We start from the raw sequence: 27,289 nt of genomic DNA, 5'->3' as shown, positions 1-27,289 counted from the left end.
CAATCCTTGTAGCCATACATAAAGCTCTTTTTGTTTACTCAAGTATACATCTTCAAATATTGTATTACTCACGTTTGTTAAACATAAAAACAACATTTGCCTCTTATGTATTATCAGAAAGTAGTAAATTCTGATATTACAACTTTGAAACGGTACTATCAAATTTAACACTAATTTCGAATAATTAATTGTAGCAACATGGGAAACATAAATTAATATTTGGATATCAGGACTAAAAATGTTTGGTTGTTTATGTCTTTGCTCCAATGATTTAAAGCGAGGCTGCCAACGCATCATACGCTCGTCGCGTATTGTGCGAAGATGCCCGTAATGGATGGGATGTTGTACAAATGGACCAATTATATCAGCGGTGAGTTGATTGTTAATGGTTATGCGCAGTATGCTGTATTCATAGTGTTAATGAAATGACTGTCCAGTTGTAAATGAGGGCCTTCACAACCAGCTTTCGATTTTCAGTTTTTCACACTTGTACTTCCGGTTCACGATAGACTCGTATTTAGACGTTTACGTCATCTAGTTTGTAACTGAGCAACTACGAACTCCACTTTGGGGCTCCTCTTTTCTGAAATTTATTAATAATGTTGAAAATTTTAAGATTATTTTTCTAATGCGGTTGTTAAACAGGATGAGGGGGTGTGTCATCATAAGAATCTGTATACAAATTACTCAATACATATTTTATTGCACTTTCAATCAGACTCAGAGTACGATATACATTTATATTTATAAAATCATGTAAGGTTTTCTCGTGTATTATCAAATTGAATCTATCGCAGATTTCTTGCAAACACAGAATTAAATGCTAGAGCACATCTTGTATGCATTTGTACTGTAAAACCATTCATATTCACTGGCGTTTATAATTTCACTATTTCAATCATTTAATAAATTTTCACTTATGTTTCAAGTTCACAAACTTAGCAGAAAACAATAAGTTCTATGGTTATTTTACATATTTGTGTGGCTTTAATGTAGCAGATTTAAAAAACATCAAATAATTGAAAGTGATTGCCCAGCAGGCTATTAGCCAGGAATTTGCAACTGCCAGTCTAAAACAAATTATCTTGATGAAAGTGTAGATGGTTTTTTTGAATATATTTTGGTAAAATTATTAAAGAACAATAGGAAATAACAGAAAAATGGGAAAAATTTGCCAGTCCAAAATCAAAGTTGCCAGTCTGTTTGGTGGCAGGACTGGTGGCTGGCTAAAACCCTGTTGCCCAGTACAAACTCCAGGTGTGGTTGACATATTGTAAGTGAAATAATGTGCTTATGTTGTGCATTCAATCACATATTTGAGCTCCACTTGGGCCTATGTTGGTCAAATATGAACAGATTGCAATCCACTCACACATAATGGTTAAGATGTGTGTGTATGCATGTGTCAAGGGGATACAAGTTTAAGTATTGACTGGGATAACATGACACTGCATGTGCAAGGTCTTTCCTGGATCTCAAAACATACAATGAACTCCAGCCTTTTTAAATTCATTTAAATCCCCACCCCACGTATGATGCCATACTCACAAAAATGCTACTCAAGGCATGAATTTGTTTTATGGACATTTATAAAACAATTCCTCGGGAGTGGTTAGATTCAAATCTAACCTTTTCATCACTTGTTCTCTCTTTTCATCACAAATTCACAAAATATTCCAGTTTATAGTCTGCACTTTCCTTCAGAAGATTGGGACATAAATAGCCACATTTTTTGAGTAAAAACAGAAAATTGACTCAAATTTTGTCTGTTGGCGCAAAATTTTGAGTTAATTTCCAAAAATATTGAAGAGTATCAGAAAAAAGTGCAGAAATATTTGGGCAAAAGTCTGGTGGTGAAAAGATATGCTTCCACTGCCTATAAAAAATATTTGATAATGCCCATTACCTGTCTGTCTTTTCATATTTTCTCCAGTTATTGGCCGATTAACGGCCATGTATAGCATACATTTGTATAATACAAATGCATGCCCTTATGAAATGCTTTGTATGTGATATATGTAGGTGTTATCATAATCCCATTACTTTTTTGGTTCTCAGGTTGGCAGCCACGGTGGTTTGTATTAGATAAAGGAATTCTTGCATACTATAAATCTCAAGATGAGATGCATTTGGGTTCCAAAGGATCTCTTAAAATGGCTTGTTGTGAAATAACTGGTGAGTTAATTCAGATAGTAACTATGTTTTACTTCAAGCATTCATGAAAAGATGACAGTTACTGTTGATCATTGTACGAGTTGTACAGTTTATTATGAGGATACTTTAAAGTATGCACAAAGAGGTACAACAGGAGTATTGACTGACACGTAGGGGAGGTCTATGCAATGGTGTACTGTCTTGAGTGCATACTTTGAGGTATCCTTGCAATAACCTTATTATTAGACATGTTTTCCTTCCAAGGATACATCATGGAAATGCCAATATCTAAAATGTTTAAAACAGAATCAGCGAACTTCTTTGTGTGGAGTTCGGTCAAACCCTGGTGGCAGCCATGTTTGTTTTTATTATTAGTGGATGCAAATGTGCATAATCATTCCATATTTGGAATTAGCAATTTCCTAATATGGTAGGATGAAAAATACCCTGTAAAATACCGCAAAATAACGGCACTTTGTTTGTATCCAGTACACATTTTTTTTTTTGAATTAGAACTGTTTACTGGAACTATTTTAATAGGCATTATGCATTTTGAATCATGTCAAAATTTTCTTATTAATTCAGACAAATGATGAAACTTTTTTATCGTAAGAACCAAAGGCAAATGCAGCAAAAGGAGTTACTGTAGCACTTGATAGCTTGAGTTATCTTGGCAGACAATTTGTTTTGTATTTCATTCTTTTGTATGTAATTCCTATTTTCAGTTCATCCGTCTGATCAATGCCGTCTAGATTTAATCATTCCCGGGGAGCAGCATTTCTACATTAGAGGTGCAACACCAGCTGAAAGACAACAGTGGCTTGTAGCTCTCGGAAGTGCCAAAGCTTGTTTAACAAATTCAAAAGCCCTTGCAAAAGGTAGGTGTAATTTGTATTTGTAATGACTGAAGATTCACAGCTAACCAGGAGAGGCTGTACCTGAAATTAAGTGGCACTGTTGTCTCTGTGCGTAATTTGGTACAGTGGTAAAAGGGTTATGGGCATGTTCAAGTTTCATGTCAATAAATAATGTATTTTACATGCATTGTGTGTGTCACTATGGGTCCCACATCGAAGAGAACACTGCGTAATAAACAACACCCTTGAACTTGTTTGTCTCACAGCAGAGGGGTTGTACGTTCAGTCCGCCTTACTCAGCTGTATAAACTGCAATCTACCTGGAATGACTAAAAAAACGATATTAGGTTTATGAAGAAAAAAAGCCATATTGCACTCTTTCAAAATTCTAAAAAGTGATTAAGTAGGATCTCTAGGTATTGAAGCTTGTTTGCATTGTAACTATAATTTTGTGATAAGTTTATTGTAAATTGTGTGTACTTGACTTTGGAGACCATTTTTAATCAGTAAATTTAAAGATGAATATGGAATTATATATTTTTAAAATTGTTACTCCATATCGTGGACCAAATTAGATTAATAATATACTAAACATGGTAGACTCATACACGTAGGCAGTGTTTGTTATTGTACATATTAAAATAACCAGTGCACATACATATTAGACAATTGCATTCAGTTTTATAAAATGAATACTCGGCATTTCTGGTTCATGATAAATTATAATCTAATGTGCATGTATATATCAATATACAGTCTCAAATAAGAGTATTAATTACATGTTCTCGTCTATATTTTACGAGGTTTATAATTTAAAAATTAATAGTAGTTCAATGATTTATGATGGAGTGCAGCCATGTATATTTTCAGAAAACAATTCTGTATAAAAAATGATTTTGTCGCATCCATCTAAGGTTTCAAAATTCCATTCCTATGGTTACCCACCCACACCAGTACATACATGTATTATATGTACATTGTGTCATGAAACAGCACATCATATATACTCTCAAAAAATGTTAGTATTGTACTTCTGATGAACATACAAGTACAGATATGTAAATATTTCAGGCAAGATCATTAGAAATATTTGCAGTGCTCTGTGGTGACAATATTTCCAACAACCCATACATATACAAATGTACATGAGGCTGTTATCACTGGTAGCTTAGCCATTGCAACATCTGGTGATTATGGCTGATCAAGCTTTGGGGAATAGTACTGTGCATTTATCCAGGTTTCTATTAACTGCACAAAAATGGTGTTACACGTACATGATCATGATTTACAGTGAGATAACACATATTGGCCTTGGCGTGGTCAGTTGCAGATAGCAACAGGTTGGCATGCTGGGTTTCTACTAACTCTTATCAGTTGATAAACATAGAATTATTAAATTATTCGCTTTGAATTATTACTTTCACCACCAATGGGTAATTACCAAACTCTGAATTTATCCAAGATGGTTATCTTGTAAAAAAAAAAACATCACAATCCACAAAATGAAATTAAAATGCAGACACAATCCATGATAGAGGTACTTGGATCAGGAGAATATTATAGTACTCACAATAGGAAGTGGCTACTGAATTCTTAAATACGGCTATGTTACAGTAACAAAGTTCAATATACTACATGAATATGACAAAAATATCATCTGTATTTGTATTCTGTTAATAGAAGAATCACGAGGTACATTGAAAACCAAGATGTCTGAAGTACGTTTATATTGTGATTTACTAATGCAGCAAGTTCATAGTGTTAAATCGTCAACAAGTCAACATGGCGAACCTGATTTAGAGGTAACAACAAAAGTAATAATATTTTTTTTATGTACTTTTTTATGGCTGACTCATTTTAGCCTTGCCATTAAAGTTTGCTACTTTTAAAACATACAAAAAATGATCACAGTAAATCATTCAAAAATTGTTGTTTGATGTTTCACATGCTTACATGTACATGCATGACATTCATATGGAGAAAGAAAGTGTTTCCAAGAAAACATATGTGAAGAATTCTAGAAAGCGGCCAGTTTGGAACATTTTCCATAGGAAACACATTATTACATGAACAACTTATACTAATATTCAGAATTCAACCATTTTTCGTTTCATTTCATTTTCAGCATAGGTCACCAAAAAAATTGTTGAGGTGTGATGAAATGTTTCTGCCAAAGGAATCAATTGTAAACTACTCAAAAAAACGCAGTTTTCATCAATTTTAGGGGGCGTTTTGTGGAACCTTAATTCGGGGACCATATATTTTTATTTCTGAATTTGAACGCCACAGTAACCTAATCCCATCTTGCTGGATTTCGAAGATTTCTGAATATTTATTTTTGGTAGCAAACTACTTTTAATGAAAGTTCAGGGCAAGGTGTACATGTAGTTGGCAAAATCCATCGCTGGTTTCCTGTGAGCTAAAAATTGTCATGGGATTCATTCCAAACTGATACATCTGGTGCACCGCTATGTAATCTGAATCTGCTGAAAAAATTGGTCTGCCATGCATGCATGATTTTTGTGATATCCTAAAAATTTATTTGAACTTTTGATCTTGATTACTCTTATTGAATGTCCTCATATGCTCACTTGTGTACTATGACTTGATTATGGAAATCACTGTAATGGATCAATGCAGTTTACTGTCAATTGTTAAAAAGCGGGGGAGTTGTCACCTGCGCATGCGTCAGATGGCCATATCGTGTCATTGTTTACAAACAAGCGTCTACCCATGAGCCTTTGCATTTTTAGCGTGTGTTATTGTCGGTTGGGACTCAAATCCTGCGTGTGCGCAGGTGACGACCCTCCCGCTTTAATGCTTGGTCAGTGTTTTCCCCAGGCCTTTCAAGCAACGCGGGCCAGCGTCGCTTAGACAAATAGATGATTTGCTCCACTGCGGTTAAGGTAGAGATGCAGTTTATTTGGCTTGCTTTTTAATTGAGTAATTAGACAATGAAGATGGTATTATATATCCAGCATGTTATATATTTTCTGAAAGCTCATTATACAAACTTTGTAAAACTTGTCTTTATTTTAAATATCCAGAATGCGTTTTTGATTTTGGGTCAAAAATATGCTTTTTTGGACAAAAGTGGTTTAAAAAAAATTAGCTCAAAAACTTCAAGTCCGTTTGTGGGTAAAATTACATCACTGGATACCTTGGTATACTACTAATTCAAATGCGTCCACTCATCTCTCTAACGGCTTTCAACGTCGCACAGCATGACCTCAAAGTTCACTCTTTTCTATTTTTGCATAATTTATATATCCATGTTAATTGCGGACTTGTTATTTTTGCTCCACTCGCAGTAATAAACTGTCCGGACGCATTTTGAAGGGGGAACACCTTGTCAATATAGTGTGAAAATTTCGAGGCAAATGGCCAAAGCGTCTATCAGCTATTTTAATTTAAAACCCAAGAATTCACCATAAATAGAAGACGAGAAAAAGGCTAATTTGCATATTTGCGCGTTAAACCGGGAATTACTGCTTTGTCATACTTTGTCATACTTTCTAGACTATTGAAATTGAAAGTTAACGTATAGACATAGACATTTTATGTAAAATTGTTGGACCAGAACAACTGCTCTTGAATATATAAATCAGAAACACGTCATTCATACCAGTGTTTTGATGGGGTCGGTAAAAACACGTGTCAATGCCCAGTAAACATGACGTCATCTCATGAATTATTAAACAGGGGGCGGTCCTAGGAAGGTGACTTTTTATCACGATCAAAGCATCATGGCTTCTCTTCGATGTATTTTCAATAAAAAATCTACGAGTATTTCAGAGCCTATGGTTTACCGTGAAGAGTACAAAGTGGGATATTAAATTAATTATCCTTGATGATTTTTATGTAGTATTTAGAACCAACTCCAGGAAGCGAACGCACAATAATGAATAATCGCGTAATCCTAGAATCGAAACGCGAGGCACAGTTTTGTTCAGCGTTTCCAATCCCATTTTCCCACTGCAACATATTTGTTAAAAAAAATATTTAAATTCTGTTCGTTTTTTAAGGAGGCAATTTTTTATTTTTTCCGATTTTGGTAACGCCTTATTCAGGGATTTTCTAAGACAGTCACAGACAATCAGCGCACGGATGTATGTACTAGTACAAAACATGCTGTTGTACTACCGACGACGGTCACTGCAAGGAGAGAGCTCCAGCTCCTAACGTAAAAGTTTTAAAATTTCGGCCGATTTTAAATAATTTTTGTTGGAAATCTGACATGACATGAGTGCAAAATTAAGGTGCATTTTCGAGCGGTCGAATTTTTCTGAATAGAAATCAGCAAATGAAAAAATAGGAGTGCTAATCAGTGTGCTCGCTAGTTTAAACAAATGGAATGTCCGTCAAATTGACGTAAACTTTCCCGATTTTTCACGGAAAAAGCAAAGGTCGTGGCAGAGTTGCAGGCTAAAAAACTCAAAAATCAAAACAAAATCATCAATCAGTAAGTATTATGACAAGGAAAACAAAACATCAAACGAGGAGAAGCGGTCAGCGCGTCAAAAGAGTTGTTAATGTATCAAGTTACCTCTCTCTGTGATTTATTTTTCATTGAAATTATTTGCTTGTTTTCAATTAATTTTAGCGTACCTCTGCAATATATTTTAGCATTGTCAGTTGTTTGCTTCATTGAATTAAACGGAGTTCGTCCGGTTGCAAACAAAGCTGTCTCGCACCACCTAGCACCTAGCATTGGATAAAAGATACACGAAAGTTTGTATCTCCCCGACCCAGTGCAATATATCCGGTTAGAATCAAAGCTCACGTATCCCTTATTTGAGGGACCAGATTCTGCCGTAAATTCGGGATGGGATTCATAGAAAAAAATAAAATAGGACTTTTAAGGTGTATTTTGGCGTCATTTTCGGACATTTCAATCATTCCTGATGCCTAATATAGAGTCTAAGTAGTCATTGACGCCTATTCAAGAGTATGATGTTTATTGTGACTAGCGTGAATGGGTAAGCTTCGTTTCGACAAAGAGCTGTTATCACTGTAAACAATGTTAAATTATTCTTCACATGCTCAGTTTATTTTTTGAGAACAATTATTTAAAAATAAAATCTCTCAGGCAATCAGAAACTCGGATTCACGCCTTCAGGGAAAGTCACGTTTGGACGCTCACATCGATTTTGTTTTTCGTTCGGCGGGCTGATGCCTTCAGTGTAGCTTTTGCCTCTTCCGACATAGAAATCATCTGAATCTTCTTTCTACCTCTCTTTCTTTTCACACCACGCATAATGTAATGATACAAATTAGGAAAAAACGCTGAGGAAATATAATGTTTGGTTTGCTAGCGAGCGATAACTGATTCGAGAATAATTGCACATGCGTGTGAATTGAATGAACTATGACCCGTACAATCTCGATATGCATATTGTCAATCAAAGGTCCTGTTATTTGCTTACTCATGCAAATTAGGCAATTGGACATAAACATTGCCACGTGTGAGTGTTTTTTATTTTTAACCAGAAAATAAACAGCAATTTTAATGGTGTTCCAATAAGAATTCATTGGTCAAATTTTCACAGAATGTTCTTTAGATAAAAATCTATATAAAAAACGAAAAAAAATATCTTTGATTGAAATTCACAAATAAACTGCATCTCTACCTTAATTGCGGTTTTTTACTACTCCATTGCCGATGACACTAATTACCAAGAATTAAAAAAAACAAGTGAAATTAAGTCACATTGGGAAAAAAACGTAAATAAATCAAAGCAAAAATTATTCAACTACAGACGAGAGAGCCGAAGAAAAAACAAACCCTGACCTCTAGAAATACCTCATTCATCGAGTGCCTCATTACCGAGGAACGCCACTGAATCGACGTAAACGCATGGTGTGACATCACGACCAATGCATGCTGGGTTACAAGGGGGATTCTGATCGAGGTAACAAAGATGGCGGCGCAAAGTGCATGTTTTTCTGCGATGTTTAAAAACAACATCTCATTGGCGATTTTGATGCAATTTCTAAGATAATCGTCAATGAATCATTTTAATTAACAAAACATTCTGAATTTGTGTAATTTTAAATCAAAAAGTCAGGGACCGATGATCGCAACAGCAGCAGAGAATACCTGTGGTGATCGTAGCGTTACACATAAGGTATAGATAGATCAATGGAAAATCGCTGGCATGAGTTTTGAAATGCCGTTGTAGAAAATAAATTTCATTATTGATTTATTAATTTCTAAGTCATATTTTGATAACCCGCAATCTGGCAGACTTTACAAATTTTACCCAAAAATGTTTTCCCCACGTCATATGAACTGACAGTGACATGGGCATTAAAACTGACTGTACTTGTTGTACACAAAATAATGATGAACCAGTTACCTCCATGGATAACAATATGTTCATAACAATACATTTTTAGCTCCGCTGTCGACTTTGTCAAGCAGAGCTTATCATATGAGTGATTGTCCGTCGTCGTCGTCCGTGTCAATGTTTTACTTTTTCGACTTCTTCTTGAAAACTACAAGCCTGAATGCTTTGATACTTGGTGTATATGTACCTTGGGTAGACCTCTCTTAGTTTTGTTCATTTCATGTTGATATCTTCAATTCTCTAATTTTGGTGAATACTTTTGTTATTTTTTGTAAAAAGTGATATTTTCGACTTCTTGTTAAAAACCGCAAGTCCAATTGCTTTGATATTACATATATAGGTACTACATGTGGACCTCTCTCAGATTTGTTCATTTTGTAATGATATCTTTAATTCTCTAATTTTGGTGAATATTTTTGTCATTTTTGGTAAAAAGTGATATTTTCGACTTCTTGTTAAAAACCGCAAGTGCAATTGCTTTGATATTACATATATCTGTACTACATGTGGACCTCTCTCAGATTTGTTCATTTTGTAATGATATCTTTAATTCTCTAATTTTGGTGAATATTTTTGTAATTTTTGGTAAAAAGTGATATTTTCGACTTCTTGTTAAAAACCACAAGTCCGATTGCTTTTATATTACATTTATAGGTACTACATGTGGACCTCTCTCAGATTTGTTCATTTTGTAATGATATCTTTAATTCTCTAATTTTGATGAATATTTTTGTAATTTTTGGTAAAAAGTGATATTTTTGAATTCTTGTTGAAAACAGCAAGTCCCATTGCTTGATACTATACATATTGTTCATTTTCTAATGATATCTTCTGTTCTTTAATTGAAATGTGCATTGCTAGCTATCTCTTCTTTATTGTAGTCATGTTTGTTGGAGAAACTAATTATTATGCAAATTAGATGTGGTGTTATGCAAATTACCCGCGATGCTTGGAGTCTGAGAACACTGTTGGTATATATGTTCTTTGGGTGGACTTCTATTAGATTTGTTCATTTTCTGATAATACCTTATATTTCACATGATGGTACCTTTCATGGTTCTCTCTCTTTTATTTGGTCTAAGAAATCTCCAAATTTGTATTTTGGTGATTATTTTATCATTTGCATCAAAACTGATGTTGTACTCCCCTCCATTTTTACTGTCCCATATCTTACCTAACTCCACGATGTTTGGTGTTCATTTTCTGACCCTTGCAGCATTTCCAAATGTCAATACTGTGATAGTTTCCCCATGTTTGTTTACTATTGAAGATATAGTAATAACAATTATTACATAATTGCATCAAATTTAAAATTCACCAATTATGCAACGTAATATTACCGTAATTGGTATAGTACAGGTGTGATGGTTCAAATACCAAAATGGCAACAGTAACAGAAAGACTTCCCTGGCGGCGATGATAAAATACGAACACGGAGCCTACAGATGAGGTTTCAACTGGTACTGGTATTATTATACTCTGCAAACATTAAATACAATAACGCGGTAAAACTCCAAACCTCCAATAACTAGATACTTAAACTCCAATACAATTCAACGAGATCTCCGATCTGAACTCAGTGCTGAACAACTGCCCTATATACCCCACTGTCTATAAATAGACCATTACATCAGCGTACATAATGAGTCTGGAACTTACTACCGATTTCTAGAATGTTCCATTACCTTCTATTGCCTCCGACAGTGTTCTATTACCTATTCAACCAGTTTCTAAACAAAATCTAGAATATTCCACCCAGACACAGTACGTTTCTAGAACATTCTCAGTGACACGGAAATGGTAAATAAGTCGTATGCAACAATTTGTGTATCGTCAATATTCCCACCTTGGTGTTGATAATTGGTCAGCGCCCTCTACTGTCATTCATTGATGAATGTCATCAATTGGTTGTGATTTTTTTTGTCCTGTGATCTATCTTTGTAGAAAATTAACGAAGCTACGTCGTTACTATCGGCAACGTGTGATACATTTCTACGAACTTTACAAGATTGTATGAAGATAGCAGATGATACATTTATGCAACAGATGAACCACAGTACTACATCTGATAGTGTCTTACCACCTTCTTTAGCATCACCAACTGAGAACAAAGTAAGTTTTTTTATGGCTTGTGATGCTTGGATTATTTCCTCTTTTTGTAAATAGTAGTACTGAATAACCAATCAGATTGCATTGACATGTTTAACCAATCAGATTGCATGTACATGTTTGACCAATCAGATTGCATGTACATGTTTAACCAATCAGATTGCATGTACATGTTTAACCAATCAGATACAATGTACATGTTTAACCAATCAGATACCATGTACATGTTTAACCAATCAGATACCATGTACATGTTTAACCAATCAGATACCATGTACATGTTTAACCAATCAGATGCCATGTACATGTTTAACCAATCAGATACCATGTACATGTTTAACCAATCAGATACCATGTACATGTTTAACCAATCAGATTGCATGTTCATAATAATTATCCAATCAGTCTATCATGTTCTTTTCTTCATAAATATCAATATATAAAGTGCATTTTAAATATTCAGAGTATTATTTTCTAACAAGTGTTTTTAGCATGTTCACCAGGTTTACACATACATCAATAACAGGGGTACCAATGAAAGTGTAGCTTTTTAATGAAAATCACAGCTTTGACACCGTGCAGCATAGCTTGGTTAGGAAAAGCTTAGCTGCAGGAATGAAATCCGCTAGTTTTGACATCGAGAATTCAAGCTTTGAACATATTTTGATGTTGAGGGCGTACACAACATGGCTGCCTCCAAAAGCAGTGTCAGCGACGGCAAGTATTTTACTCGTTTTCTAAACAAAATCACCAAGTTATGCTGTGTCAGCCACCATTTTACGAAATTTGCAGAGAAATCTCAATTCCAATTTTCGAAGCGTCTGTTTTTGAGAGTTTGTAAAAGCTCACGAAGATTTAAAAGTTAGTATCATATGAGATGAATATTTAGCTTCTCTTCCTTTCATTTATGCGCTAGCCACCACGTCTTTACACTGTCATAAAATCCAAGTACATGTATAAGAATAGGACGTCCTGCTAGCCTGTTCGCTTCGAAAATTGGAATTGAGATTTCTCTGCAAGTTTCGTAAAATGGTGGCTGAAACTTTCTAGAAATGAAATTGAACCTGAACCTCACTGATCGCGGCATATTACACAGCATAACTTGGTGATTTTGTTGAGAAAACGAGTAAAATACTTACCGTCGCTAACGCTGCTTTTGGAGGCAGCCATGTTGCATACGCCATTAACATCAAAATATGTTCAAAGCTTGAGTTCTCGATGTCAAAACTAGCGGATTTCATTCCTGCAGCTAAGCTTTTCCTGACCAAGCTATGCTGCACGGTGTCAAAGCTGTGATTTCATTAAAAAGCTACACTTTCATTGGTACCCCTGAATAAGTTGTGTATAGTGCACCAGCATTCATATACAAATGCTAACTGGTACTTATTGCATGTTAGGTAAATATACATCAAATACAGTAAATACAATTTTTCGTTATGGTTTTCAATTTTCATGATAAATTATATAATGCACACAAAAAGCTTGATAAAATATGCAGTAATAAACACAACTGGGAAAGCAGGAAATGTTGCAGCTGTTCGGTATTGCTTTCCTAAAGGGTCTCAATACCTTTCTCCCTGTGCCTAGCAACACTGGTGTCCTTAAGCTTCTCAAAATATAAACCTATTTCCATCTTTATTAATGCTTACATTGAAGACAAACCCTGATGGAACTTCCTCACAATCTTTATATACTAAGGTATGTAACAGGATATCATGCCCAGGAAGCAACTGAACATTCCAAATAGGATATTTGTTGTCCATGGTTCTGCCATTTTTTCAGATTGCTTGTTTACATATTTTAATATGGTCTATATAAACACATGCTGCTATCCTACCTGGTTGCTGTGTCTGGAGATTATATTTTGCTGGTGTACTGTTAAGGTGTGCTATGTAATTGCATGTAATGTGGTGATCGAACTGCGTTTAAATTTGCATTTCCACTTTGTAAATTTGTGCAATACCATCCTCTGTATATATTGAGAATAGGTAATGAGAAATTAAATATATAAAAGAGCCCCCTAAAATGAGCTAGATTTGTGTAAAACACACACTGAGTTAGGGTGCTTTGTTTGTCTTTGAAAGTCAGTTACATTGTAGATGTGTGAAGACCTCCTAGTACATTCAAATTAAATGGGTAGAAAAAGGATTGATTAAAATTTAGCTAAAAATGCATCATTCAAAAGATTTTTTTTTGTATTTAGCTGATGGGAGTGATGTAGAAATGCAACTTTAAAATTCCCGCTGTAGTTTAAAAGTGTGCCAGTGAGAAAGTCAATGTAAACACAATACAAATAGAGCATGTACTTACGTATGTATTGTCAGTTTTGTGTCCTAACGTATGTAGTGTTTCCCTTGTTCCAGTAAAACTTGACTTGAATGAAGCTGGTCCAAAAGAATCTTTACTTTTTATCATAGAGGGCACTGTTTGAAAATATTACAAAAAATAAACATGCTCATTGTATCCTAATATTCAAGACAGTGCCCTCAGTGCTGAGAAATGTAGCGAACCTCTATGGTCATAACTATGCTAAAATATATATTGATTTTTTTCATCAATCAGAATGTATAAAAGTACTTTATTTTGTTTTTGTATATAACCAGGAATATAATAGAGTACAATATTGCTGTTGGTTTACTAGTTGAAAAAGATTTAAACACAGTTTTTGTCTAATTGATTATTTGTTAAACATCCATGTGTATTTTCAATATGATGTTGTCAAACACAGGTGTATTCAATTCAAATTGTAAAATCCAAACTGTTAGTGACTATCAGAAACTAAAATCGCAATTTCTAATCTACTGAGCTTCGTCTTGTCAATTTGGGAAATGACAGACCATCTAATCAACCAATCAGGGGTTGTTAATTTTCACTAATCATCAGTGATATTAATGGACCAGTTACATATTGAGATTGTTTCTTCTGCCACTTTAACCCACTGTAAAATACTTTATTTTCGCTTGGAATTAATTTTCCTTATTTTCACTGAAGGAATGATTCACTGAAGGAATAAAATGCAGTGAATATGCTTTTTTTTTCTATATTTTACATTCAACTTGTCAAAAATAAATTCCATACAAAACAACTAAAAAAGTCTTTTCAGCGAAAATGAAGTATTCTACAGTATATAAATTTTAACCAATATAATCTGTGTATAATCTTACGTTTATTAGAAGTCGTGTTATCTCTACGTAATAAACATAGTTGCTGTTTCCTATTGTACTGGTTGTGTATGTTTGGTATTACATTGTCATTGACTATCCTTCAAAAATACTGGTTTTTCCTACACTGTAGTGACAATACTTCATTTTAAGGCAACCAATGATGAACACAAGATTTTAGTACATATTATTAATACATCCAGTAAACAATGAATGGCCATTCAAATTATTTTTACATTTCTCACGTCCCACTGGTACAATACGCATGTGGTGACTGCATTGACATTTGTTAATGTAAATATTATATTTTTCTTCCAGAGAAATGCCTTCATGCACAGAACTATGTCAGTTGATAGGTAAACAAGTATTTTTGTCATTAAATAATTTTAATTGAATCTTTTGAAGTCAACCGAAAATACATGCAATTGATCAAATAACTGAATTGGTGAAATTGGATCCTTACATAATTCTTGGCCATCTCCTCTGTTAAAATAATTCCATCACAAAAAACCAAAGAAGTTTTTCTTGCCTTCCGTTCTGTGAAATCTGTGTTTAATCTGATTCTTTTTGTTTTACCTGAAGGTTACTAGCTTATGAGATTCTGAAAAAATAAAAAAAAAAAAAAAAAATTTCTATTATGAAATCTTTTGGAATGGTGTCTTACAGTTAGTTCATATGCACAGGATTATAGGAACCTGCACATTGAACTATCTTGTAAAAATCTAAATTTTATACATTCTGAAACATTGTGTAAACATGTTTTATACACTATAACCTGCTTTAATATTGCAGACGACAAATGTTTTTATGAATTTAGTGAAATTTTGTATCAGGGAAAACTGTCTCTGCAGTCATACAACACAAAATGTTTTGATTTTCGCAAAATGTTTACTTCATGAATTTCATAATAAAATTACTAGCAGAAAAATAGTTTCAGTATACATGGTATCAGATTCATATCGATCATGTCACATCAACCCCTGATATTTAATCCACTGTAAATATCTGTTTTATTTTTACTTCCCTGACAGGTACCAACCCCCTCTACCTAATAAAAGTGGTGTCAAAACAACTTTCAGAAATCTTGAAGATATGGCGTCCAAACCGAGATACGCGAGATCAAGATCACATTCAGGTTCTTCCTCATCACCGCAGTCATTATCGGCGCCTGCAACTCCGACATCATCATTCAGTGCTGAGGGAAACTGTAATAGTCATTCATCACAAAAACCTCCTTTTCCTGATCTGGTTAAGGGGTACTCCTCTTCAGAAGAAGATAGACCAGGAACGATTTTTTCAAATATGAAATACAGGTACACTTAAATACACAACTGGTATATAATATAATTTTAGGCAATCCTCTCAGATGCTTGTAGATTAGCTTCTCCTAGTTTCTTTGCCCAATTCTTGTTAGATTGACAAAAAAAATATCTGTTTCTCGTTTCTGCATGCATCATTTGAACTATGCGCCTCAGACGTTTTTTTTCCTTTTAAAGCATTCCAAAATACGCTTGTACTCGCACTTGTCTCAAATTCCCCCCCCCATTTTAGCTCAGTATTCAACAAATTTTGAAATTTCCATGAAACGAGAAACAACAAATTTTTTTTCCTTGTCGTACCTACAGCACTGGAGCAAGGTGAACTGTCCTATACACAAAGTCCCTGTTCTCATGTAGATTCCTGATAGAAATTTTGTACTCGGCAACAGTACGCATGAAAACCCAGCTAAATGTATATAGATATACGCGACAGGTAGCCAAGAAACATAGATTCTATATAGATATACGTGACAGGTACCCAAGAAACTTAGCTTCTATATAGATATACGCGACAGGTAGCTAAGAAACTTAGCTTCTATATAGATATACCCGACAGGTAGCCAAGAAACTTAGCTTCTATATAGATATACGCGACAGGTAGCCAAGAAACTTAGCTTCTATATAAATATACGCGACAAGTAGCCAAGAAACTTAGCTTGTATATAGATATACGCGACAGGTAGCCAAGAAACTTAGCTTCTATATAGATATACGCGACAGGTAGCCAAGAAACTTAGCTTCTATATAGATATACCTGACAGGTAGCCAAGAAACTTAGCTTCTATATAGATATACGTGATAGGTACCCAAGAAACTTAGCTTCTATATAGATATACGCGACAGGTAGCCAAGAAACTTAGCTTCTATATAGATATACGCGACAGGTAGCCAAGAAACTTAGCTTCTATATAGATATACGCGACAGGTAGCCAAGAAACTTAGCTTCTATATAGATATACGTGACAGGTAGCCAAGAAACTTAGCTTCTATATAGATATACGTGACAGGTAGCCAAGAAACTTAGCTTCTATATAGATATACGCGACAGGTAGCCAAGAAACTTAGCTTCTATATAGATATACGCGACAGGTAGCCAAGAAACTTAGCTTCTATATAGATATACGCGACAGGTACCCAAGAAACTTAGCTTCTATATAGATATACGCGACAGGTAGCCAAGAAACTTAGCTTCTATATAGATATACACGACAGGTAGCCAAGAAACTTAGCTTCTATATAGATATACGTGACAGGTACCCAAGAAACTTAGCTTCTATATAGATATACGCGACAGGTAGCCAAGAAACTTACCTTCTATATAGATATACGCGACAGGTAGCCAAGAAACTTACCTTCTATATAGATATACTCGACAGGTAGCCAAGAAACTTACCTTCTATATAGATATACGCGACAGGTAGCCAAGAAACTTAGCTTCTATATAGATATACGTGACAGGTAGCCAAGAAACTTAGCTTCTATATAGATATACGTGACAGGTAGCCAAGAAACTTAGCTTCTATATAGATATACGCGACAGGTAGCCAAGAAACTTAGCTTCTATATAGATATACGCGACAGGTAGCCAAGAAACTTAGCTTCTATATAGATATACGCGACAGGTACCCAAGAAACTTAGCTTCTATATAGATATACGCGACAGGTAGCCAAGAAACTTAGCTTCTATATAGATATACGCGACAGGTAGTCAAGAAACTTAGCTTCTATATAGATATACGCGACAGGTAGCCAAGAAACTTACCTTCTATATAGATATACGCGACAGGTAGCCAAGAAACTTAGCTTCTATATAGATATACGCGACAGGTAGCCAAGAAACTTATCTTCTATATAGATATACGTGACAGGTAGCCAAGAAACTTAGCTTCTATATAGATATACGCGACAGGTAGCCAAGAAACTTAGCTTCTATATAGATATACGCGACAGGTAGCCAAGAAACTTAGCTTCTATATAGATATACGCGACAGGTAGCCAAGAAACTTAGCTTCTATATAGATATACGCGACAGGTAGCCAAGAAACTTAGCTTCTATATAGATATACGCGACAGGTAGCCAAGAAACTTAGCTTCTATATAGATATACGTGACAGGTAGCCAAGAAACTTAGCTTCTATATAGATATACGCGACAGGTAGCCAAGAAACTTAGCTTCTATATAGATATACGTGGCAGGTAGCCAAGAAACTTAGCTTCTATATAAATATACGCGACAGGTAGCCAAGAAACTTAGCTTCTATATAGATATACACGACAGGTAGCCAAGAAACTTAGCTTTTATATAGATATACGCGACAGGTAGCCAAGAAACTTAGCTTCTATATAGATATACGTGACAGGTACCCAAGAAACTTAGCTTCTATATAGATATACGCGACAGGTAGCCAAGAAACTTACCTTCTATATAGATATACGCGACAGGTAGCCAAGAAACTTAGCTTCTATATAGATATACGCGACAGGTAGCCAAGAAACTTAGCTTCTATATAGATATACGCGACAGGTAGCCAAGAAACTTAGCTTCTATATAGATATACGCGACAGGTAGCCAAGAAACTTAGCTTCTATATAGATATACGCGACAGGTAGCCAAGAAACTTAGCTTCTATATAGATATACGCGACAGGTAGCCAAGAAACTTAGCTTCTATATAGATATACGCGACAGGTAGCCAAGAAACTTAGCTTCTATATAGATATACGTGACAGGTAGCCAAGAAACTTAGCTTCTATATAGATATACGCGACAGGTAGCCAAGAAACTTAGCTTCTATATAGATATACGTGGCAGGTAGCCAAGAAACTTAGCTTCTATATAAATATACGCGACAGGTAGCCAAGAAACTTAGCTTCTATATAGATATACACGACAGGTAGCCAAGAAACTTAGCTTTTATATAGATATACGCGACAGGTAGCCAAGAAACTTAGCTTCTATATAGATATACGTGACAGGTACCCAAGAAACTTAGCTTCTATATAGATATACGCGACAGGTAGCCAAGAAACTTACCTTCTATATAGATATACGCGACAGGTAGCCAAGAAACTTACCTTCTATATAGATATATGCGACAGGTAGCCAAGAAACTTAGCTTCTATATAGATATACGTGGCAGGTAGCCAAGAAACTTAGCTTCTATATAAATATACGCGACAGGTAGCCAAGAAACTTAGCTTCTATATAGATATACGCGACAGGTAGCCAAGAAACTTAGCTTCTATATAGATATACGCGACAGGTAGCCAAGAAACTTAGCTTCTATATAGATATACGCGACAGGTAGCCAAGAAACTTAGCTTCTATATAGATATATGCGACAGGTAGCCAAGAAACTTAGCTTCTATATAGATATACGTGGCAGGTAGCCAAGAAACTTAGCTTCTATATAAATATACGCGACAGGTAGCCAAGAAACTTAGCTTCTATATAGATATACGCGACAGGTAGCCAAGAAACTTAGCTTCTATATAGATATACGAGACAGGTAGCCAAGAAACTTAGCTTCTATATAGATATATACGTGACAGGTAGCCAAGAAACTTAGCTTCTATATAGATATACGTGATAGGTAGCCAAGAAACTTAGCTTCTATATAGATATACGCGACAGGTAGCCAAGAAACTTAGCTTCTATATAAATATACGCGACAGGTAGCCAAGAAACTTAGCTTCTATATAGATATACGCGACAGGTAGCCAAGAAACTTAGCTTCTATATAGATATACGTGGCAGGTAGCCAAGAAACTTAGCTTCTATATAAATATACGCGACAGGTAGCCAAGAAACTTAGTTTCTATATAGATATACGCAACAGGTACCCAGGAAACTTAGCTTATACAACTTTTAAAAAAGCTAATGTGTATCTATGTTGAAATTGTTTTTTTAAAACATGTTCTTCAATTTGGAAAAAAAATTGAAGTATCTCACTGGACAATCAAGACTACTTGTATTCAAATTCCAGTCTGGTCTCCCTTGCTTCATTATCATTGTTTATAATCTTTAAAATAAATGCTTGTGGCATCTATGTTGACTTAGAAATTACAGAAGCCCCTTCTACCAACCACAATGCTGTACTATAGTGGCCCCTGGTGCTAATGTTATACATTCAATGTTCTTGTTACAACTATACCGTGTTCAAGTATGTGAATGTTGCCATCAGTTTTGTTTTTATTGTAGTCTAAAAAAAATAAACGAAGGACGAGAACAAAAATATTACAAATGATTGTCTACTGTCTCTTTGCCAATCATTACAAACTAGGTAATATACGATTATAATAATTTAGCAATTGCACATCTATGATGCAGTGATTGTTCCCTATCAACCATATAAATGACCTCTACTAATATAATTAAATGGCATAACAGAGTGACTGCTTCAAGTGTTATGTTCCAGTAGTTAATCCACTGTTCAGTCTGTGAAATTAGTAGTATATTTTTTGAAGAGTAAACTTAAAGCAGGGGAGTCATCACCTGTGCATGCTTCAGATGGCCATAGCATGTCATTGTTTTGAAACAAGCATCTACCCATGAGCCTTTGCGTTTTTAGCATGTGTTATTGTCGCTTGGGACTCAATTCCCGCGAGTGCGCAGGTGACAACCTTCACACTTTAAGTCTTGTTTTCATGCATTAGTTATTTTAAAATAAAATATCCAAATAATGCAATGTACGTATTCATCAGCAATCAAGCGATAAAACTGGCCCATTGTAATGATTTGGTTTTAATTAATTAATTAATTATTTTAATTAACACCTGGGGAATTGAAGTATCAGCATGCAATGTGTTTTTGATGTACTAAACTTTTTTTTTTGCAGTTTTACAGAAATGGATTTGTCGGAAAATAGTTCAATACCCACTGCTCAATTCTTAGAGGCATTCAGAAATATTTTGCCAATATTTGGTAAGTAGTATGTCAAAAATATAAACATATAACGCTTTGTTTTCTTCAATAAAAATAATTTAATATCAAAGCATCTAACTAAATTATAGGACTGATTCAAAGGTGTTGTGAAATAATTTTGCATGTGGTATAGGTGTACCTCTAACCTCTATTATATTTCAATATTTAGTAACGATGTTTCCTATTCTATAATTTTAGTCAAATTTTTGGGTTAAAAAATGCTATAACTTGACTTTTTTCACCCCAAATGTCAAAAATGTTTGCTAAAATTACAGAATTGGAGACATTGTCAGAAATTATTCCAATTTAATAAGTCAATGTTAAGATACACATATACTAAGTATCAAAGCAATTGAAGTAGTGGTTTTCAAGAAGAAGAAGTCAAAAATAGAATTTTTAAAAATGACAAAATTTTTTGCTAAAATTACAGAATTGGACACATTGTCATGAAATAATCAGCTTTATCAAAAAATGCAAGTATTTTACATTCCCAGAAATTGGAAACTGCATTCACGTATAACAATATGTTACCTTTGTTATAGATGCACTTGGATCAACAACATTTGCTCCTGTTAAAATGGATATTCTAGGAAATATTCGGGTGAGAGCTTGTTATTATTAATGATAAATTTTACAGACTTTACTATGGTCAGGGAATTACATCCTGGTACACTAGTGCATCATGGTTGAAATGAGAGAAAAATAGTATTTGTAGAAATTCAGTTTTCTTCCTCATCGATTTAATCATCAACATGCTATGGCTGTTAAATAATTAATTTATTAATTTGGACACAAATCATTAATTAGTCCCTGTAATATAGATCATTTATAGTGGTTATTATTTATTTATATTCACAATAAATTCTTGACAACCACTAAAATGATAGATATGATGAAACATATAAACCAATAATCCTGCATGCTTGACCCAATATTAATGAAAGGTAGTCAAATGGTTGTACATTTTAAAATGTTGTTACAAATGACAAAGTCTGAGGATTTATGTGGTTTGCACATGCTTATTACCTTGCCTGTACCATCAAAGATGGAAGGGAAAGGTATATTAAGGGGAAAATTTTGTCCGGCGTTGTCGTCGTCGTCGTCGTTAATAATTGTTATTGTGTGCATAATAACTTTACTAATTCTATTCCAAACTTCACCAAACTTGGTCACCTTATTATCAGTATAAAGTCTTCCCTGAGTTTGAACAACAGATGTCCTGTATGAAAATATCATGCAAAAATCGAAAAAATCTGATAAAATATTTTGACTGTTTCTACTTGACTGATCACTGGTGATACACATCAAAGGTCACTGATCTCAGTGGAAATATGCATTGTTGTATGTGTTCAATGCAGCAAATGATTTATCTTGTAATAATATCCTTGGTAATGTATCTCAGAATCCCATACTGGGTTTCAAAACCAACTCATGGAGAGAATGCACAGTCTGATACACATTTGCAAACCTACCAATAAAATCTTTACAGAAAACAAGATGTCAGAAAATCAATATAAGCACTCCTATGAACTGGGTGCCAAACTTTGATCAAGATCTGAAGCTAATAGAAAATCTGTTTAATTCAAAGTTACCAAATCAAAAATAATACATAAAAAGCAAAACATTTCATCCACATTTTAAAAAGAAAATTGTTCTAAAATATATGTATTCTGTATTTGACAAACAGTTCATTCGACAAATGAAAACTCACAGGAATATGTTTCAGCTATTAGAACAGAATGATAGAGTTTTTATAATACTGGTTTAAAAACTCACTTCAAAGATTGCAGTGTTTGAAGATGTAGATTCTCAGGAGGCAACAGTACTGTTAACTTCTCCCTTCACTGGACACCAACTAACTATTTAAGTTGATTTGCATACAAAGCAGAGCTTGCAACATGATAGCTATTCATAAAGGGTGGTTTTTTTTACTTTTCATATAATACAGTAGTCGCACAATGAGGCAGTTCATATTTGTCTCAGTGAATCATTAATTTTTTACAGACACCTGTACAAAATACTTGGACAAAAGCCAGCTAAGATTTTCTGTTATCTTGCATGTTTTATGAATCTATTCACGTCTAAATGCAGCACTTTTGTTTTTGCGATGAGGTATTTGTTTTTATACTAAAATATCTGAATTACTTTGAATAAAGCTGGAAATTATGTCCCTTAAAATAATTAAACAAATAAGGCACCAATGTTTTTGTAAGATATTTACATCTTTAAAGGACATTCGGTAGACTGATTTCCCACTGTTGGTTCAACCCCAAAACTTGTTTGTATTCAAAATTAATTATGACAATGCATATTTATATTGAAACAAACTATGATAAAGGGAATTATATTATATAACAAAGGGCAAGGTCACCAGAGTTCAACTATGTTAGTAGATTGTATTTGTATCATTTTGAACAGAAAAATTGATGTTCAGTTTTACTGTACAATGATTTTACAACTTGTGTCTCCTATTGTACTTGCAACATCCTCCTAATTATCTGCCTCACATTGCAGAAACTTAATCAGAAATACATGACAGATACGGAAGGATATGCATCACTACAACTGATTGTAGGGGAAGAAATACAGAAGAACAGAACTAAAGTTAAAAATTCAGCAACAGATGCATTACTCTGGTTAAAAAGGTGAGTATCTTCATTAGTTCCCATCAGATGTCTTATACAGAGGCTTATCTTTTGGGCTCTGCTCATTCATCCATCTTTGTGCCCATGTGTACATGTGTCAAACTTCATTTTTTGCACGTGCCTGGATCAAGCTGGTACAAGGATAAGTCTCAGACTAGTAACACAACAGACTCGCAACGCATATTGTTTAAGGTGTTAATCGGCTTAATTGTATATGCTATGCGTGCCATGCTCTGTAGCATTGGCATAGACACCGTCGAAGTTTACCGAGCCCTGGATATTCTGCACACTTCGCGCTCCTTCGGAAATTGCGTATTTCTTCGTAAAACGGATCCGGATATATTTAAAAAAACGGGAGATGCGTTCTGGACATTTTGACCTTTGCAGCTGTGTAAGAATTTTAAGAATCGACCAAGAATCAGGGGAGTTGCAAGTAACTGAATGTCTTAGTGTTTACCTCAAATAGTTTTTGAATATATAATGAGCAACTTTGAAACGATATTTCTCGCTGTTGCGGATTTTGCGGAAGGTTTCCAATATTTTTTCGGGGAGATCTTATCGCTGCGTTTTGAACGATCATACTTCTTTGTGTGTTACCCGTTTTGTTTTCGTGTTCTGGGATGCCGAAACATGAGATAGCTAGTGCCATGTACATACCTCTCTCAGCGTATCAACGTGATCCAGTAACGGTAAAAAATGGAGGTGCGTTATTGTTGTCGCGTTCGACTTCATAGTACGCGATCTACGCGTTGTTCAGTGACTGTTTCAATTTTCTATTGTGTGTCAGTATTGTTGCTATTTCGAGTTTCACTGATTTTGTTTGACTTCCGTCATAGTTTTGTATAAAAATAGCCCAGTATATTTCTTTTTATTCCTAATTTCAGGAAATGAAAAACACGAGATCGATCAGGGGTTGCAAAGTTCTACAGAGAAATTGTCATTATCTTCGTCAAAATATTCTTCTAAAATAGCTTCCCACTCATAATTATCGTCTTCAGATTTGCCAAATTTTTCGGTAAATGCCATTTTCGAAGTTCACTGACAGCTCCTGTCGTCTGTCACTTCCTGTCTTTATGTCTCGCGATGCATCGCGATAGTTGATTGTAATATGAATAGATCTCGCGTTATTTTGTGAAATATAATGAAAATGTTGTTGCCCAGCAATCTTTACTCGGTACGATAAGAACTGATAACCTAAACGAACGTGGCACGCATTACTTCAAAAGAAAACGCCGCGTTGCTAGTCTGTTGTATTACTAGTCTAAGGATAAGTATATAATAAGTTAATATTGCATGTCGATTTTTTTTTTCATTTCATAAGTCAAAATGGTATGAATATTTCATATTCCATATATCAGATTCTATGCCTCAAAGTAGGTTTCTCTAATATTTGAATGTATTGCATTCATGTCTAGTTCTGCATGCGGGCAAGTGCCAGTGTACAATAAATAAACTGTTGGTTTACATGTGCTTGTATTGGAGATAGGCATCTAATGAAGCAAATATTGTTTCTAAGAAATGTCTTTTACCTTGGTATGACATGGAATGACACATATTGCATACACGTAATCAGTCAATTCATGCCTAGCTTCAGAAAAACCTTCAACATCTTTAACCCTACAAGTGGTTGTTGTGGCTTTACTCTCCCAGATTAATAATAGTAGTTTTAAGTAAAATGGTTAAATTTGATTCTAATTCTGCAACTATTTATGCATAGTTATGTAACATGTGTATATATCTCTGTATTTCAGGGCTCTTGAATATGTATACGAGTTTCTCCATGAAATAGCTGAAGGTGAAAAAGATCTCAGTGCAGTTGCATGTAAGTCTATTTCATTTGTGGCCTCACTCTTGTGCCTTCTGTGCATACGTCTATATAACACCTTTCTTATATAGATTGTATGCACTAGTGACAAAGCACACGTCTGTGAAGTAAATGGGTAACACATGCCGTTTATAGCAGCGATATCATTTTGAGCTGCAGTTGTCCACAAATGAAGATGAAGTGTTTTTGAGAGATTTTATTATGTTTTTATTGTATTTTCTAAATGACTACACAACCAATTAAACTTGTGGAATTGAGTACTGTTAAACCATTTACTTTCACCGACATTTAATTTCACTATTTTGATGTTTTGAGCATATTCACTGTCTTTTAATTTCACAAATTTGTCAAGGAAACAATGAGTTTTATTGTTATTTTACATTTTCATATGGATTTAATTTAGCGGATTTTACTTATCAGCGAAAATAGCGAAATTAAAATAATGTAACAGTGAATAATTAAAGCATTTACAATATCATATACCCATATAGGTAATTTTGATATGACAGAAGCATTCTATCAATAGAAGGCGCAATTTATTTTTTGCTAAAAAACTTGCAATGGGATCTTTTAGTAGATGTACTGAGGTTATGAGGAGGTTTTGTGATCAGTTTATAATACCACAGTTGTCAGACTGCACACAACTGTGGTCCTTTACCCAAAAAGGGCATACCCTATTTGTTCTATTACAGCTGTGTCTTTATTAGTAGTGTATGTAGACCTAAAGTTGTATTGTTTGTACACTTGGTTATTAAAATATACTTTGTGCAGGAAATCCACTTTAATGAGTAATGGCAACTGCTATGCATAGTTTTAAATGCATGTTTGTAATAAAAACAATGCATAAAAAGGGAGTTCATTGGGAAAATAAAAATAAACTGTCTACCTTATGTTTTGTCCATTACTGGAAACATTGATTCAGAAGTTTTTTTTGCCTAACCACATTAGAGCAAATACTGTACAGCAGTATTGGCCTTATTATATTCTCTTGATAAAAAAATCACATAATTGATTGCGTTTAGTTTTTGCTTTCTCCATATCTTCAAATATTTTATTTGTATATTCTGTCCATAGCGCATGCATATAGCAAATCACTGAAGACATTCCATGGCTGGGTAGCAAGAGGTGTCTTCGCTGTGAGTAATTTTTAATACACGATTAATGAATTTTAATGTCTTTTGAATATCTTTGCTGCTTCTAATAAATCTTCCAGTTTTGGATACAATCAATGAATGTAATTATTTAGATTGGCTTATAGATGCATATAAGCTAATATTAACATCTCAAGATTGATATACAGAGCTCATTGGAGCTTGTTGATATCTTTTCATTGTGTAAACTGCAGCGATTGAGAGAAATATTATTTGGAAAAAAATATTTGAGTTTCCTCCTAGAAGGAAATATATGGTAGGATGAAAATACCCAGTGCAATACCACAAAATTACGGTACGCTGTAACTTATGGATGTATAATAATGATGATTATGCTTCATTTTCTTGTTTTAATTTTATCTCTCCATAGCTTGTTGCAAAGACAGTGCCTTATTATGAAGACTTCATATCGCTACTAGCTCAGAGTAGAGCAGATTATGATCATCCTAATTTTGAGAAGTACATCATGAAGGACATGAGGACTTACTTAAAATCTGTGAATACAATTATCACCATATTAAACGATTTCTACACTGAAAACGATTTGGATTTCCCAGAACAAATATAATACTAAACCGCCATAATATGATTAGTGTTTCACATGATTCTCACATAAGCCACTGAAACACTATAGAGATGTATATAATTAGGAGATATTACTCCATAATGTATATTAAGAGCTTTCAAATATTTTATAAATGCTGCACAGATTACTTAAAATAATTAATGAATATTATATCTGGAAAAACGGATACTAGATCGTATTTATCAAAATATATTGCATTTTATTATTAT

At 34.4% G+C, this 27,289-nt stretch overlaps 1 protein-coding gene across 3 annotated transcripts; it reads left to right on the top strand.

Moving 5' to 3' along the window:
* Nucleotides 1-265: 265 nt before the first annotated feature.
* LOC100370358 (pleckstrin homology domain-containing family A member 8-like) lies at nt 266-27,289 on the top strand. 3 transcript variants are annotated; one of them, XM_078008762.2, is made up of 14 exons: nt 266-370; nt 2,059-2,175; nt 2,880-3,032; nt 4,692-4,813; nt 11,306-11,473; nt 13,127-13,168; nt 14,950-14,987; nt 15,663-15,944; nt 20,788-20,873; nt 21,416-21,474; nt 23,388-23,518; nt 25,270-25,340; nt 26,418-26,479; nt 26,865-27,289. In XM_078008762.2, exons 1-14 carry the CDS (start codon nt 322-324, stop codon nt 27,060-27,062), a joined length of 1,578 nt encoding a protein of 525 aa, XP_077864888.2. In that variant the 5' UTR covers nt 266-321; the 3' UTR covers nt 27,063-27,289. The 3 variants fall into 3 exon arrangements, with proteins under 3 accessions (XP_077864888.2, XP_085351797.1, XP_085351796.1); XM_085495671.1 differs by lacking the exon at nt 2,059-2,175; XM_085495670.1 differs by lacking the exon at nt 13,127-13,168.

This window comes from Saccoglossus kowalevskii, chromosome 22 (assembly GCF_978046115.1).
Source record: "Saccoglossus kowalevskii chromosome 22, keSacKowa6.1, whole genome shotgun sequence".
Taxonomy (NCBI): domain Eukaryota; kingdom Metazoa; phylum Hemichordata; class Enteropneusta; family Harrimaniidae; genus Saccoglossus; species Saccoglossus kowalevskii.
The sequence above is the reverse complement of the archived record's forward strand: the minus strand, read 5'-3'. Positions and strand labels throughout refer to the sequence as shown.